General features: G+C 41.5%; 1 protein-coding gene across 1 annotated transcript in view; it reads right to left on the bottom strand.

Annotated features, from left to right (window-relative positions):
* Positions 1–1,844: 1,844 nt before the first annotated feature.
* Positions 1,845–15,611, bottom strand: part of LOC119414285 (microtubule cross-linking factor 1) — a 74,093-nt gene continuing 60,326 nt past the window's right edge. The window contains exons 11-14 of the mRNA XM_037681378.1: positions 14,995–15,300; positions 14,770–14,849; positions 11,208–12,735; positions 1,845–2,116 (exon numbers count right to left, since the gene is read on the bottom strand). Coding sequence (XP_037537306.1) covers positions 1,913–2,116; positions 11,208–12,735; positions 14,770–14,849; positions 14,995–15,300 — 2,118 coding nt within the window. The 3' untranslated portion in view covers positions 1,845–1,912. The remainder of the gene's footprint in view (positions 2,117–11,207; positions 12,736–14,769; positions 14,850–14,994; positions 15,301–15,611) is intronic.

Genomic DNA, 15,611 nt, shown 5'->3' on the forward strand with positions numbered 1-15,611 from the left:
TGAAACACTTGGCTTGCAATAATTCTCGAGGGCCCTCTAGCGGCTGCAAATGTTAATGCTTTATTATTTTTCATGTCAGAATAAATGAAATCATCAAATCTCAGCCAGAATTTTGTTATAAATATGAGAAACAAAAGTATATTAGTCGCTTCGGTGTACAAGCTGCAGGACTTGTGAATTTACGCAGAAAGGTGTGACTTACATGGCGAAAAATACGGTAATTTTAAATTTAGGAGAGCGGGGGCAACAAAAGGTTGCGAAATGAAGCGATAGGAAACAGGTGGAGGAGCATTCTGCAGTTAATTAGAGGACCGGGTTTACAGAGAGCACTTTCAAAGTGCTCTCAGACGTAAAGATGGGCAGAGGTTTACCAGTCTGTGAAGAACTGTTTAAATGAATGTTATGCTAGTCCTCCACGAACAAAGGACTGAGATAATGTTTCATTATTGAGAGGGACAATAAATGGAGATTTATTAACAGCAACTGCTCGGGGGTACAGAAATTAAACAATAATCAGGGATGCACGATATTTGGATTTTTGGCTGATATTCGATATGTTAAAACTTATTTGGCTGAAAACCGATACCAATACCGATATTTTCCCCTAAACCTACTTACAGAGACTACACAACTTTCTCTGCTGTAGAATGAAAACACTAGATTATTCTGCATGGTCTCTGTCAGTTTGTCCTGCTACCAAATGCAGATGCCAAAAAGGGGCTGAAAATTATAAAACCCTTCAACTTGATTATGTATAATTGGATATACTTGGATATTATATATTAGTGAGTTATTTTAACGCTAATATCAGCCGATACTATGCCGATAATATCGTGCATTCCTACAAACAAAAAATCCCTGTTGAGGAATCGAACTCCTGCGGGATAGGCTGTTATGTCCCACTATACCAGCGAGGAGCGCTTACTGGATGCTATTCATTCATGCTAGCTTCTCCACTTCAGTCCTCAGGCAGCCTCCTGGAAATCTGTGTCGCCTTAAACAGGAAACAACGGACCAGTGAGCAGCTGATGGGGAGAAAGAGGACGTGTTTTTTAAAGGCATAAATTTATATTTGCGCCTATAACAGTAGATATAATTTGCTTTTTATATTTCTTACAAGTTTGTAAATGAGAAGTGGTTAAAATATATATTTTTATTATTTTATCCAGTACACCGTTCAAAAGCCTGCCTCTCTGATGGTATGGGGGTGCATTAGTGCCTCTGGCATGAGAAGCTTACGCGTCTGGAAAGGCACCTTAGATTCAGAAACGTATAAAGAGAATTTAGAACATTTCCTGATGACTTATTTTCCAGGGAAGACGTTGCTTACTTCAGCAAAACGCTGAACGTCCATCACAACAACAAGGGCTTCACGGTCCAGGTGCTGAGCTGGTCTGCCTGAACTAAAACATCTGGAACATCGTGGAAACAAAAGACCAGCTAGAATCCTCCATCAGACACGAACGGGACAACGTTCCCTCCAAGAACTCCAGCTGGCCTCCCCGGTTCCTGGATGTTTGCAGACCGTTGGTGAACACAACAACTTATCTGACACTAAATCCAGAACGGCTTCCTGTTCTGTTGTGACAAGAAATATGGATTCATGGGATTAGAAAATCACTGCATCCTTATTTTATTTAAACTTTACACTTGTTGTGTCCTGAACTGGGGTCGTAATAAATACCTTTATGCACACAGACGAGGCGTTCAGGCACCTCTCGTGGATTTTTACATCTTGAATGTAACGATTTGGTTCCAGATTCTTCAAAAAGGAAGTTCTGGTTCCTCGATGTTCAGCTGGTGCTACATAGTGGATCCAACCCTCCCCCGTTTAGGCTCCATCTTGTGGGAGCGTCTAGTTCTGGGGGGGGGGTCTGAGGTACATTTAGGCTGAGCTGGAGGAGGGGCAGCCTCACGCCGGTTCCTCGCCCTCCAGGATGGGCTTCCGGTGTGCCGGCGGCGGGAAGGTGAACCTCCTTTTGGTGCCCTCGCTCCACTTGGGGGAGGAGGAGGGGGAGCGGACGGCCCAGCGGGAGGGGGGTCGTCGGTTGGCCGGGCGGGCCGGTCTCAGGAAGCAGGAGTCCAGGGGGGGAGCCACTGGAGACCGAGGCAGGTCCTGCCAACGACAAGGAGCTGTCAGAGAGGAAGAGGAGCAGCTGATCGCCGAGGAAGAAAACAGGAAGTGAAACTTCAAACTGAGAAACACGACGACGTGAACGAGGAACACCGGGTGTCGAAGAGGGCAGATGTTCCCGACATGATTATTCATAATTTTAAACATTTTACTCAGAAACGACAACTTAAATAAGTTTTTGATTGATTTTCACTTGTAAATAAATAAATTAAATTAAAACTTAAAAAAATACATATTCTAAATAATTTTGTTTTCTGTTTGGCAACGACACGTTCGCCGATGATTTAAATTAAACCGAGATAAAAACTCATCGCTCTTAAATGTGATGCAGGTCAGTGTCCTCATCTTTTTTTTAAACGTAAGCTCGTTTATCTCTAAACATATTCAGATTTATTTATTTATTTTTGTTAGAATAAATGAATCCAGCACCAGTAGCAGCAGGAAAGTAATATCATGATACAACCTCCACCGTGCTTTCTTGTAAAACGTCTCACTTTACCTCCGTCTACAATCGACTTCAGTTTGGTCTTTTTACGTCTCTCAGTATTTGTGTTTTCCTTTAAATGTATTCAGCTGTGTGTGTTTTTATTTATCAGCCTGTTTTATGTAAAGCGGCCATCTTGAAACTGTAATCGTCACGGAAACACCACAAATAAATTCAGGCTTGTTTTTAACCTAAATGGATCAAAAAGTTGCTGCTAATGATAATTAAGCAGTTACTTTAAGTAATTTAAGGGTCATAAGACATCTTAGTTTCTCTGATTTCTGTGTTGCATCTTTCCTTTATTAAATTTACAGAATGCTGGTGGTGAAGTCAACTCATTTCTTTGGGCTTTTAAACATAAATTAAATAGTTTCACATCAGTTTCAAACATGGACTTTTCATGCCTGAACATATGTGGACCAGAACTATCCGGATGAAAGGACTCCTGGGTATGGAGCTAAACTGGGGCCATAAAGTTTGTTCAAAAGAAAAAATAAATTTGAAACTGAAAAAAAAAAATTGAAATTGAAAAATAATTTTGGATTAGATTTTTTTTTTAATAAAAAAAAAAAAAACATTTTGAAACTGAAAAAAAAAAAGTTCAAAGCTACTTTTCAGATTCAAGTTGATCATTTTCAGATCTTTTTTTTTTCATTTTCAAATTTTTGGCCCTGTTTTGGCGTGGGGGCGTGGCCTCAGATGACGGGGGCGTGGAATCCTGACTGACGGCTCAGTGCAGGTTATTCCCAGCTGTTGCATTCAGGAACCGCGGGAACAGAAATTGTCTGTAAAACCTCATCGATATTCTATATTGATGTGACTGGTTTTGAAAGATAACATGCTTCAGTTTCACAGTTATTTTTTTTTTTTCCAGTTTCAAATTTATTTTTCTCTTGCACAAACTTTACGGCCCCAACTTGTCTCCATACTTTTGGACCATGAACAGCCCAAAAGGCTGATGGGACGAATCGTCCAGCTGTCAGTCGCTACAACAGATTCATAGGTTTGATAAAGATGATCAACTCGTATGTAGATGATACCACGTTATATTAATTTAAAAATGTCCAATTTCCCTCTTGATTATTTTATCAACTGCAATATTTAGCCAAGTTTGATGAATCATTATCCAAAGTCTCCTTTCTGGTAGAAATCAGAAAAGGTTTGTGGTGCTTTGTGCCATGAAGTGAAGATAAAAAGATTATAGACAAAAGTTTGTGTTTTCTTTAATATTGCTCATTTTGATTTTTTTTTTTAATCAGTTTTGCTGTTAAACCTAAACATTATATAAAAAAGAATTACCAATGAATCTGCAGAAAGTCTGCATGGACCTCTTAAGCCTGCTGGATAAAATGACGCCATTCTTAAACTGCAGTTGTGGGCCGCACAAAATCACTCCAAGGGCCGTAAATGGCCCTCGGGCCACACTTTGGACAGCCGTGCATTACGCCATTAAAAATGGACTTTCCTCACATCAAGTGGCCAAACTAAGTGCATAAAGGGTCGAAATGGTTAAGGTTTGTCAAAGAAGTGAAAACTTGGGACGAAGAGGAGAATATAAATGTTGGGAGTGATTTGGGGGGAGTCAAAGCTCCACCCACTGCTCTGGATTTTAAACAGTTCATTTTGTTTGAAGCTGAAGGATGGGACGACGTCAAGACAGAGACGTGACATTCAGTTCTGCTGAAACCCTCAGCGGTCGGGTCCGGTTAACGAGAGGGACGAACTGGAGCTCAGATAATTCGGACAAACGGTGATAAAACCTGCAGGGAGTCCGAGACAAGACAAAGATGCTAAATGTCTGCAAACGTAACAGGCTGATGGATTTTAAACACAACAAACAAACAAACAAACATCTTGTTTTCACGGAGGAGTCGTGAGTTTTTACAACAAATCCATCAGACCACAGGTCATGCATCAGGAATGACAGATCAAGAGTGGCTACAGAACCAAGAGAGACAAACTTTAAAGAGAAAATCCACTTTCAAACACTTGCGCTTTTATTTAAAGAAAACAACAATCACCGTTTTAATCCATTAAAAAAAAAAATCACCAAATGGACAAAGAATAATCACTAAGATTCGTCATTAAATGCTCAATGCTTAGGTTGTAAATGAGCTGATTTAAGTCTTTTTTCTGAGTTTCTTTAGAGCACGGGTGTCCAAAGAGCGGCCCGGGGGCCACTCGTGGCCCTTGGAGTGATTATGTGCGCACCACAACTGCAGATTAAGGATGGTATAATTTTGACTCATAGGCTTAAGAGATTGATGTATGCCTTTTCAAATTTAATGAACATTTTTTTTATATAATTTTTAGATTTAACAGCAAAATTGATTAAAAAAAATCTCAAAATGAACAATATTAAGTTTAATACAGTCTTTTGGCAATAAATCAAATAAATTAATTAAAAAGTAATAACATGTTAGTGTTTATGAAGCTTTTAATGTGTTGGATCTACAATAAATTAAAACACATTCTCCAACAAAATTTGTACATTTTGTCCTTTTTTCAAAATATTGTTTAGACAGAGTAAAAAAAAAAAAAAAAACTAAAAATACGTATGCTTGTTAATATTTATTAAATTCTTTTTGTTGTTGTTGTTTTTGGCTTGCGACTCCTTTCATCGTCAAGGTTTTGTCCCACATGTGAAAACGTTTGGACACCCCTGCTCTAGAGGAATCACCACCGAGTCGAACTTAAATATTTCTCAGGCCGATGATCAATAGCCTGATCGATACTGGCTCATTTTTTACGGTTCTATCATTTTTTACCTTCTGATTTCCAACACGTTGACAATAAACTGATTTAAGTACATCTGAAGGTGGATTTTGTTTCTTTAAGTGAGAGAAACGTAACAGAATATTCGGTCACTTCAACCAGAAGTCACAAATTACAAACGTGAACAGGAGGAAATGATCGACCTTCATCTGTTAATATTTTGTGTGATTTATTAGTGTCTAAAGAATTGATGGCGGCCAACTGTAAGAAAAAATAAATCCTGTATGAACATCTAAAAAAAATAAAAATAAAAACATCACAAACATGGCGAGACAAGAGGACGACCTGGTGGAAATGCAGAGTTAGAATAATTTGTGTGTAACTTAAACAACCGACCTGCAAAGATGTAAAATAAGGATCACACCAGTGGCTTTGCATGAGTTGTCACTGAATGTTTTGTACATATTTGTACACAATTATCAACATAACCAATTAAAATATATATATATTATTTAAGCAGGTAGAGGGAGACTAAACCTTCCTTAGATGCCCTGATGCATGCTCAATAATCCAGTTAGAAAATAATCTAACAAAGTTAAGTCAGGTCCTCTGGATGGATTCATAAAATTAAAAAATTAAAAAAACTAGTTGAAATGTTTCGTCTTTAATCCAAAAGACTTCATGAGGCTGAGGAGCTGCAGTTTTAGAAACAGCACCTTCTCATAGTGGATCAACCAGTCAGATATCCAGAACCAGCTGTTCACATGAAAAAGGACCATCAGCCTAACGACCGATCGTTAGTGCCATGATGGCCGCTTGCTATTCACAGCGGGCTGAGTGATGCTAGGAGGCCTCCGCCCGTTTAATGATGGACAGTTTCTCTTCACAAAGATGGCCTCCTTCTCTCCTTCCCTCTTCTGGTTTGGATAGTCTTTCATTTCTGCTTATTTTTTAACAACAGGATGGATTTTCTCTCATGATTACATGCGGAATGGTTTTGTATAAGCCTGTCACGATAACAAATTTTGTTTGGCGATTAACTGTCTCAGAAATTATTGCTCTAAACGATAATATTGTTTGAAATTTGACAATAATTAGTAATTATTGTCAAATTTAAGAAGAAATGTTGGTTAAATTTGTTTTGAGTGTAGGACCTTTTTTTGACCACTGGATGGCAGTATAAGACAGTTTGAAGCGAAGGATGGATAGTAAGGGAGCGAGCAGCGTGTCTCTTTAAGAAAAATGGGAGGGAGGCCCCTTGACGTGACATGGGCTGTCTCTCTTTGGTTCTGAAAATGGCGGACGCTCGGTTTGGTTTGAGCTCTTTAGCGTAGCATTTTCCACACAAAGCTTTTAATAAAAAAATCAGTAAACAAGTTCTCAGCTTCTTTTTGCAGAGAAAAACAACTTTTTACACGAAGGCACGGGTTTCAACCGTGAATTTTTGGAGCTTCGACAAGACGGAGGTTTTTACCCCGAGGTCGGCCTGTTAGCTTAGCTCGTAGCTTAGCTGCTTTTAACGATCCAAAAACGCGATTTTGGACGGTTAAAACAGATTTTAACGAGAAAAGAGAAAGGGAGGAGTCAGTGAAGAGCGCCGGACTTGAGCCTTTTGTCGTCCAGTGTCTTCAGTAGAAAGAGAGAGACACGAAGAAACGATAAAGCAGATAAATGAAAACGAGGTTGATAATTTTCATTTATCATGCGATTAATTGATTTATTGTTATAGGCCTAGTTTTGTACAAATTTTCAATTTGTTTAATAAAAAAAAAATTAAAAGAAGAAGGACGGATCCCACCTGCAAAAATCCAAGAAAACGCTGACGTCATCGTATGCGACAGATGCACATCGATGAGTACAAGCCTGAATCTGTCAAAATGTTTTTATACTATAAAACACACACACACAAAAACTGTTAGCTTACAAAGTTGCTGATGGTAGTTTTACGAGTTAATGGTAGCAAGACTGTGCCACAGCGAATTTAGACACGTTTTAACCGTTTCACTTTTGTTTTTTTGTGTTTTAAAGTACAAAAACCTTTTGACAGATTCAGTTTTGTAGTCACCGATGTGCATCTGTCGCATACGATGACGTCATCTTCTTCTTCCTCTTCTTGGATTCTTGCAGGTGGGATCCGTCCTTTTTTTTAAATTATGGTTTTTTTTTTTAATTAAACATATGGAAAATTTGTACAAAACCATTTCACATGTAATCATGAGAGAAAATCCATCCTGTTGTTAAAAAATAAGCAGAAATGAAAGACTATCCAAACCGTCTAAAGGTCTACAACTCCCACGGTCATGTTGTAGAAGACATCATCACTTGTTACAACTTATGTGAAGATCTATATATGCTTAATGTTAGGAGTTTACGTTGAAGTTGTCAAACATCAGTTTGTTTATTTTCTTTGGCTAAATTATTTTTTTATGATGGAATATAAATTTAGCGGAAACTATTTAGGCCTGGACTACACTTATCCAGATTTTCTTTTTAACTGATCTTTTTCCATCAACTCTGAAAAACAAAAACATCTTCATCCAGACAAATATGTTGAATTTTCTAATAACTTTGAAAATTACCATCCCGTGCCTGACTACAGGGCAAAAATAAATCCAACACTGGCTCCGAGTCAAAATGTGAGGACATCCTGAGCATGACAATACTACAAGTACACTATCTTGGCTTTTATTGAACAATGTTAACGTTTTCTCTCAGTAATTATTAGGGATACACGATATTATCGGCATGGTATCGGTATCGTCTAATATTAGCGATAAAGTTAAATATTAGACATCGGCCATTCCATCAAAATAACTCACCGATATAAAAGACGCTGTTTTTGTACGACGACCCAATGACAAGGATGCCTGCAGCAGCGGCACAACGTGATGACGTCACACGTGCCGTTGAGTTTAGATTTGTAAAAATTTACAAATTTGCACTGTTCGAGTGTTGTCCATCTCTGAGTTTCATATTAATTTATGTAAAATTTAATAATAAAAACAAAAAAAAACATGTGGCGTTGTGTTACAGGAAGTAGATGTGACTGATGTTAAATGGACAGCATGCAAAACCACCAGTATGGTCCTCGGGAAATAAACAGATGTTACGTTTAAAACACCGAGCATGCACAAACCAACACGAAGGAGTCGATGCAACTTCTGGCACCACGCCGAAGGCTTCACACCCCCCGCTGACCTGTGAAGCATGCGTTAATGAAGAGGAGGGGAGGGGTGGAGGAGGTCTGCAGGGGCGTGAGGTGAACGATCCGTGAGCCTGGTGAACCCACCGCCGGCGGCCATGAAGGAAGAGGAGGAAGAGGAACTTACATCACGGAGACAAGCAGAATTAGAGCCCCCAAGGTGTTGTTAGTATGACAGTGTGGTTCTGGATCGGATCACAGCGGACAGGAAGGAGGAGGGACGGATCGAGCCCAGAGGAGGAGGAAAGATACAGAGCGGGAAATGTTAATTTGTAAAACTGAGCAAAAGGAAAACTCTGACAGAAGAAGGTTCTTTCAGCCTGGAGAGCACAGAAACAACCGCTGAAGCTGAGGGGGGGGACACACGAGGAGCTGTTCACGTCAACACAACGGTCATTTGTCAAGTAATTCATGTTTGTTTGTTTTTTACTTTTCATAAAGTCTAGTTTTGTTATTTTTTATGAAAGGGATGAAAATAACCAGGGTTATTCAACTGGTGGCCCGGGGGCCAAATTAGGCCCATGGGTGAGCTCAGTTGGGCCCACCAATGGGCTCATTTGAAATAAAACTAGATTTTAAATCATAAAAAAAAAAATATTTAATGACAATAACTGCTGGATGTCCGGCCCCTGAGCTCTTGGCTTTCAGTAACTGTGACCCCCTGAGCAGTTTAGTTGAATAGCCCGGATCTATTGGATTAAATATTTAATCTGAGATATAGTTATGCTACAAAAAAGTACTCCTATAAATCTCATAAATGTTTCTATCATTCAATTTGTATGTTTCCGTTTTTATTTATGTTTCGTACAAATTTTACAGATTTGAAAAAAAAAAAAAGGTTATTTTAAGTAAAATATCCCACGGTTTAGTGCAGAAAATATTTAGCGTATCTCAGCCACAAAGACATTTATTTAAAGAATTCTAATTAATTTATTTGAAATGAATTATTATTATTATTATTAATAATAATAAACTTATTTATTCAAAACTACCAGTAAACACGCTTTTCTTCACATCTTAGTTTTAGCTAGGCTGTGTTCTTTATTGATGCCAGATCTTGACCCCCTCAAAAAAAATCTTGCACGATAATGTCATGCCATTGTTTGTCTGTTAGCAAAATATTTCAACAATAACCACTGGACAGATTTGAATGGGAACTCTCAGAAAGGAATAATTGGATTTACATCTACAACGGATCAACCTGATTAATAACTGTTGTCTAAGCATCACAGAAACAGCTACAACTTTGTCCATTTTTACTGAAGTCACGGTCAGATATGGCGTGGTAGTAGCAGAGAGTCATCCTCATCATAGTGATAAACGATCGTACGTCGTCTTTGTTCAAACTTTGGCATGTAGGACGACAAGCGATATGCATCCCTTCAAGTTTTATTACGTATTTGTCCTTAAAAGGTGAGAGAATTGATTTGCAATAATCTAAAAAAAATCTTATTGAACACTCGAGCTCATAAAGAAAAACAAACAAAACAAAAATAAAATCACTAAGTGGCAATTTTTTTAATAAATACCTTCTATCAATGGATTTTTATGGGATAAATAATAAACTTTAACATTGAACGATGAGTTGAAAACGTATCTGTGAACTTCACAAGTGGTGCGCCGATGTCCGCCGTCACCGAAGGATTTGAATAGAGAATGTTTGTAGTTTAGGAGACGAGTGTTTTTATGGACTAGAATGGAAGAGGGAATGCACGTAAACCTTAATGTTTTTATTGCAAGTGGGCAGGAGTTAAACTACTGTATGCTGAAGAACAGAGGCAGTTTTTTTTTCTTGTCCGAGGCGACGCAGAGTGACGGATCTTGGAGAGCGAAGGAAAAGTTTGTATCCACCACCAGAGGCAGTGACGGAGCCAGTGGGTGGCCAATGGTGGCCTTGGCCACCAAAGATTAATCTTTGGCCACCCCACTCATTTGAAGAAATTATATTTTAAAGCAATATGGTGGTGGCCATCTTGGATTTTGACATGGCAACCCAATTTTCAAAATGAACATTTTGGTAGTTGGTGTCTCACTTATTTTTCAAGTTATCACGCTCACAACATTCATGAACGCCCCTTTTGTTCCCATTTTTGCTCCACAACGGGGAAAAAATCATGAAGGAAATTATTGATTACAGTCTTTCCATTTATTTCTATAATTTAAAGTCCAGATAAATGGGTCAAACTGACATCAAACTGCTGATTTTATTCAGCAAAATGTATTATTTTCTGTCGGAACTTAAAAGAAAAAAGAAAATTCTTGTTGAATGTTTGATCAATTCTGCAACCCTTCGGATTATTTTCCCACCTCCTGTCGGACAAACGTCTAACACAGATTACAGCCGAGCTTCAGTTAAAGCTGGAGCTCGGAGATCAGAGATTAGCAGAAAGATACAGAAAAAGAAGAGCGTGTCTTCGTGCAGCGGTAGAACGAAGCTCAGCGCTTCAGAGGGTTAAATATTTTAACTTTACCGTCTGATCAGTCAGAGCTTTCCATCTGAGAAAAAAAAAAGACATTTTAAAGAATGTTCTAATAAACAGATGTTTTAAAATTTGTCTTTAGGCGTTAGAATAAAATCCAGGGTCATGTGAGAAACCTCATGGTGTCATAAAACACGGGCCCCAGATCAACGGAGTGATGAAGCGATGAATCCAGGACGTCGGTATATTTACCTCCATGCATCCAGCCTGTCCTCTGTCCGGGTCGGTCGGCCTGCCGCCGTCTCTGCTGTGCACGTTCTGTCCTCCTGCCTGCAGCCGGCGCTCCTCCCTGAAGTTCTGCTCCTGCAGCTTCTTGTTCAGGAAGCGGGCTGCGTTTTCAGCCAGCGTGTAGCCCGGAGGGGCGGACAGATCCTGACGGATGCTCACCACCTCGAGGTTCTTGTCCCCCTGAGTCTCGACTATCAGCTGCACGGGGCTGGGCGAGCGCCCCCGAGCGGCTCGCGGGCCGTCCTGCGTGACCCTGGAGTCCGTGGCGAAGCCCCCGTGATGAGCGGGGCTGGGCTCGGTGGTGGCTGGCGGCGTGGGGCGGGAGCGGCTGGGGGACTTGTTGAACTTGTCGTAGACCACCGACGTGTGGTCGATGATGTTGAAGAGGCTGGAGAGGCCGTCGTTGATGGTGGTGTGGACGGGGCTGTCCCGGGTGGTGGTGGAGCGGGCCCAGGCTGACTCGCTGTTGCCCTTCTGAGGCGTGGTGGGGGTGGGGGCACGGCTGTTGTTGGGGACCTCGGGTTTGTTGGTCGTGGACGGCTTGCGCTGCAGCTTCGGGGAGCCGTACTTTGGTGAGCAGCAGGGACGCTCGAACTTGTTCTGGACCACCGGAGAGTACTGGACCTTCCTCGAGCTGCGGGACGGGGACGAAATGGGCGTGTTGCCACCTTTTGGGGTGAGGCAGCGGTGGGGGCTGCTGGTCAGGTTCCGCAGCAGGTCCGTCTGCAGACCCACGCTGATAGTCTGGGTGGTCTGGGTGCCTCGGGTGGTGAATCCGTTGGTCTGGCAGGCGGTGTCGCGGACCGCTGGGCCCGATGGCGAGCGGATGGCGTTCCTTACAGAGATGGCCACCTCCTTCATGTCGTCGCTCATGTTCCTTTGGAGCTGGAGCTCCAGAGAGGATGCGTAGCCCACCGTGGAGCAGATGGGAGACTGGTTTGGAGAAGCCATGAGTCCCCCACCCTCCAGGAGGCAGGGCCACCTCGTGCCGCTGAACACCTCATCAGATCCACTCGGCCCCATCCCATCCTCCCCTCCAGATTTTGCTTTGATCCCCTTGGAGTACAACAAGTCCGGATCTGGAGCAGAGGGGCGCTCCGCCGTCCCAGCTCTTGTGGGACTGTGGAGGATGTGGACACCAAAGTGCTCCGCCCCTCCCCCTGCCCCGTTCCCTCCGAGCGGGGACTTGTGACATGGCTCGGGGCTGCTCAAGGTGCTGGTGGTCAGGGTGGCGCTGGTGGTGAGGAACCAAGAAGTGGGCTGGAACGGATCAGGGCTGGGTTCCCCTTCCCGGAGCGGACGAGGTCCAGAGGCGGACGGTGGGAAGTCCCAGCCCTCGTTGTTGAACTCCTCGATGTACTTGAGGTCGTCCGGAGACAGAGGCGGGGTGATGTCGTCCCGGCCGTGATCGCCGAGGCGCGTCTTGTCGGGGAGGAACGGCGAGCTGTCCATCAGGCGCTGGAAGTCGCTCATGGAGCAAATGGACTTGGCTCTGAACGTAAAACAGACGGATCATTAGAGGTAAAAAAAAAAAAAATCAAAGATAAAACGAGGTTTCCTGAACTTTCTTCAAATGGTGCAAGTTAAAAGAGTTCACTCCTGTAATTTTCCAAATACGTTCTGAAATGTGGTTCCACCCTCAGATAGAACGGAGCTGAATCAACCAAAAATCAACAGTTTCTTTAATATCGATGTAAAATTTTCAAATTCTCCATCTGAAAAACTTAAGCATGATCCAAAAGAGAGTTGAAATTTGGACATTTGTCACCTGGCAACAAGCCAGTTTTGTTTACAAGAAAACTAGACTTTTACTGTTTTGGAGTGAGGTGTGTATTTAAAAAGGTAAATCTCTGAGCTTCACAATGACTCAAAATATTATACGAAGGGATTTCCAGACGCTAAGGTAACCAACAGTTAAAAATGATCAATTTCAAGAGATTATTTCTGAAGATATACCTGTAAAAAATAATTTAAATGTAAATTAGGAAAGTTATATAGGACTGTCGGGATAAACAATAAATCAATTAATCACATGATAAATGAAAATTATCAACCTTTTTCATTTATCAGCTTTATCGTTTCTTCGTGTCTCTCTTTCTACTGAAGACACTGGATGACAAAAGACTCAACTCCGGTGCTCTTCACTGACCCCCCCTTTCTCTTTCCTCTTTAAAATCCATTTTAACAATCCAAAATTGTGTTTTTGGATTGTTAAAAGCAGCTAAGCTTAGAAGCTAAACTATAAGCTAAGCTAACAGCTCGGGGAAAAAACCTCCATCTTGTCAAAGCTCCAAAATTCACAGTTGAAACTTGTACCTTTGTGTAAAAAGTTGTTTTTCTCTGCAAAAAGAAGCTGAGAACTTGTTTACTGATTTTTTTATTATTAAAAGCTTCATGTGGAAAAATGCTATGCTAAAGAGCTTAAACCACACCGAGCGTCAAACATTTTGAGAACCGAAAAAAAGGAACGAGAGACAGCCCATGTCACGTCAAGGGGCCTCCCTCCCATTTTTCTTAAAGAGACACGCTGCTCGCTCCCTCCCTATACATCCTTTGGTTCAATCGGTCTTATACTTTTATCCAGTGGTCAAAAAAGGTACTACACACAAAAATTAACAATTTCTTCTTAAATTTGACAATAATCCCTAATTATTGAAAAATTTCAAACAATATTATCGTTTATCGCAATAATTTCTGAGACAATTAATCGCCCAGCAACATTTGTTATCTTGACAGGCCTAAGGTTATATGCTATTTTTGTTACTGGGATTGCTAGATGCCGTCTTCGTGGAATCATTTTTAGACATGCATCAATTATTTCACATATTTTGCGTTGCAGCACAGTTTGACACATTTTACATGGGGGGGGGGGGGGGTTTGGGAGGGTCACAGACAAAAGTGAATCTGCTGCTTAACATTAACAGAAGAAAGAACGAGTGAGAAAACTCAAGAATAAAGAATGAGCTCGACATTCAAAGTCCAGTTAGTCGACCTACTTTTAGTTACATCTGTAGGTAAACAATCGCAGTTAGTGGTGGACATCTGATCACAAATTTAAATTTAAGGACACGTAATTCATCAATGTGAAGGAAACATCTTGTGGATTTATTTTTTTTTTTTTCCAGTCTTCCTGACTTTGCAATGAGTATCATTAAATCCAGCAGGAAACAAACATCACAATGTTTTTTTTATATCCCCACAGCAGAAAAACCCTAAACTAGCCTGTATTTTTCTGCAGCATCACAACGTTTTAAAACTGTCTGAATTATTTAACAGCACAGCGATCCAGCTCTGTTTCCATCCATAAAAGAGAAGTGAGCAGGAACACACTCTGTGTCACTTCAAGTAAAAGTTAATGGAGTCGACGCTCGATGCCTCAGGAGACCAATGTGTGACGAGCTAAAATGAGGCGAGGGTCTGGATAATCTGCAGCAAGTTGGGCCGGTTCTCTGCGACCAATTCATTACAGACATCTATTAAAAAAAGATGTGAGCTTTTCTGAACTCGGTTGGACTTTAAAGGTTACCTGAGGAGACTCCCAGCTTCCCTCATCTCCTCCTCTGGGTAAACAGGAGTGCCTTCACTCTCGGAGATCTCATTCAGAGCCTGAAACACAGAAAACACACCTGATTCAAGATGGCCGCCACAGATGACCTTAGAAAACACAAAAAAACGGTTAAAACAGCCAGTTTTAAAGATATCAAGATAAAATGGGGTTTAAATGCAAAACCCTCGCTGGTCTGGGTCTTACCTCCGTCATGCAGGGGAACCTCTTCTCACTGTCTAGTTTAGAGGGTGGTGAGACCTCCAGACCCCCGAGGGGGTCCAGAGACAGGGCGTCCAGGAACAAGTTCTCTGTCGGACCTTTCAGCCTTGCTGTAGCCCCCTGATCCTCCAACAAGGCCTCAGAGTCTGAGTGGGAGCGAGTGTGGGGTGCAGGGTTGGACATAGACAGGGGGTGAGGCGCGTTACATGGACCATCCTGGGGTGAGAAGACCCCTCTGTGGGCCGGGTCTCTGACATCGTCACCCCTCCTGGCGTTCAGCTCTTTCTGCAACTGAATAAGGAAAAAATATATGAGCGAGAAAATCTGTTTATAGATACAAGCTGATCACTTCTGTAGACCAGCCTGGACATCAGGACAACTAAAGACCTTATCACCTCTGTAGACCAGCCTGGACATCAGGACAACTAAAGACCTTATCACCTCTGTAGACCACCCTGGACATCAGGACAACTAAAGACCTTATCACCTCTGTAGACCAGCCTGGACATCAGGACAACTAAAGACCTTATCATCTCTGTAGACCACCCTGGACTTCAGGACAACTAAAGACCTTATCACCTCTGTAGACCAGCCTGGACATC

Source organism: Nematolebias whitei, chromosome 9, assembly GCF_014905685.2.
Source record: "Nematolebias whitei isolate Nwh7 chromosome 9, NemWhi1, whole genome shotgun sequence".
In the NCBI taxonomy this organism is placed as follows: domain Eukaryota; kingdom Metazoa; phylum Chordata; class Actinopteri; order Cyprinodontiformes; family Rivulidae; genus Nematolebias; species Nematolebias whitei.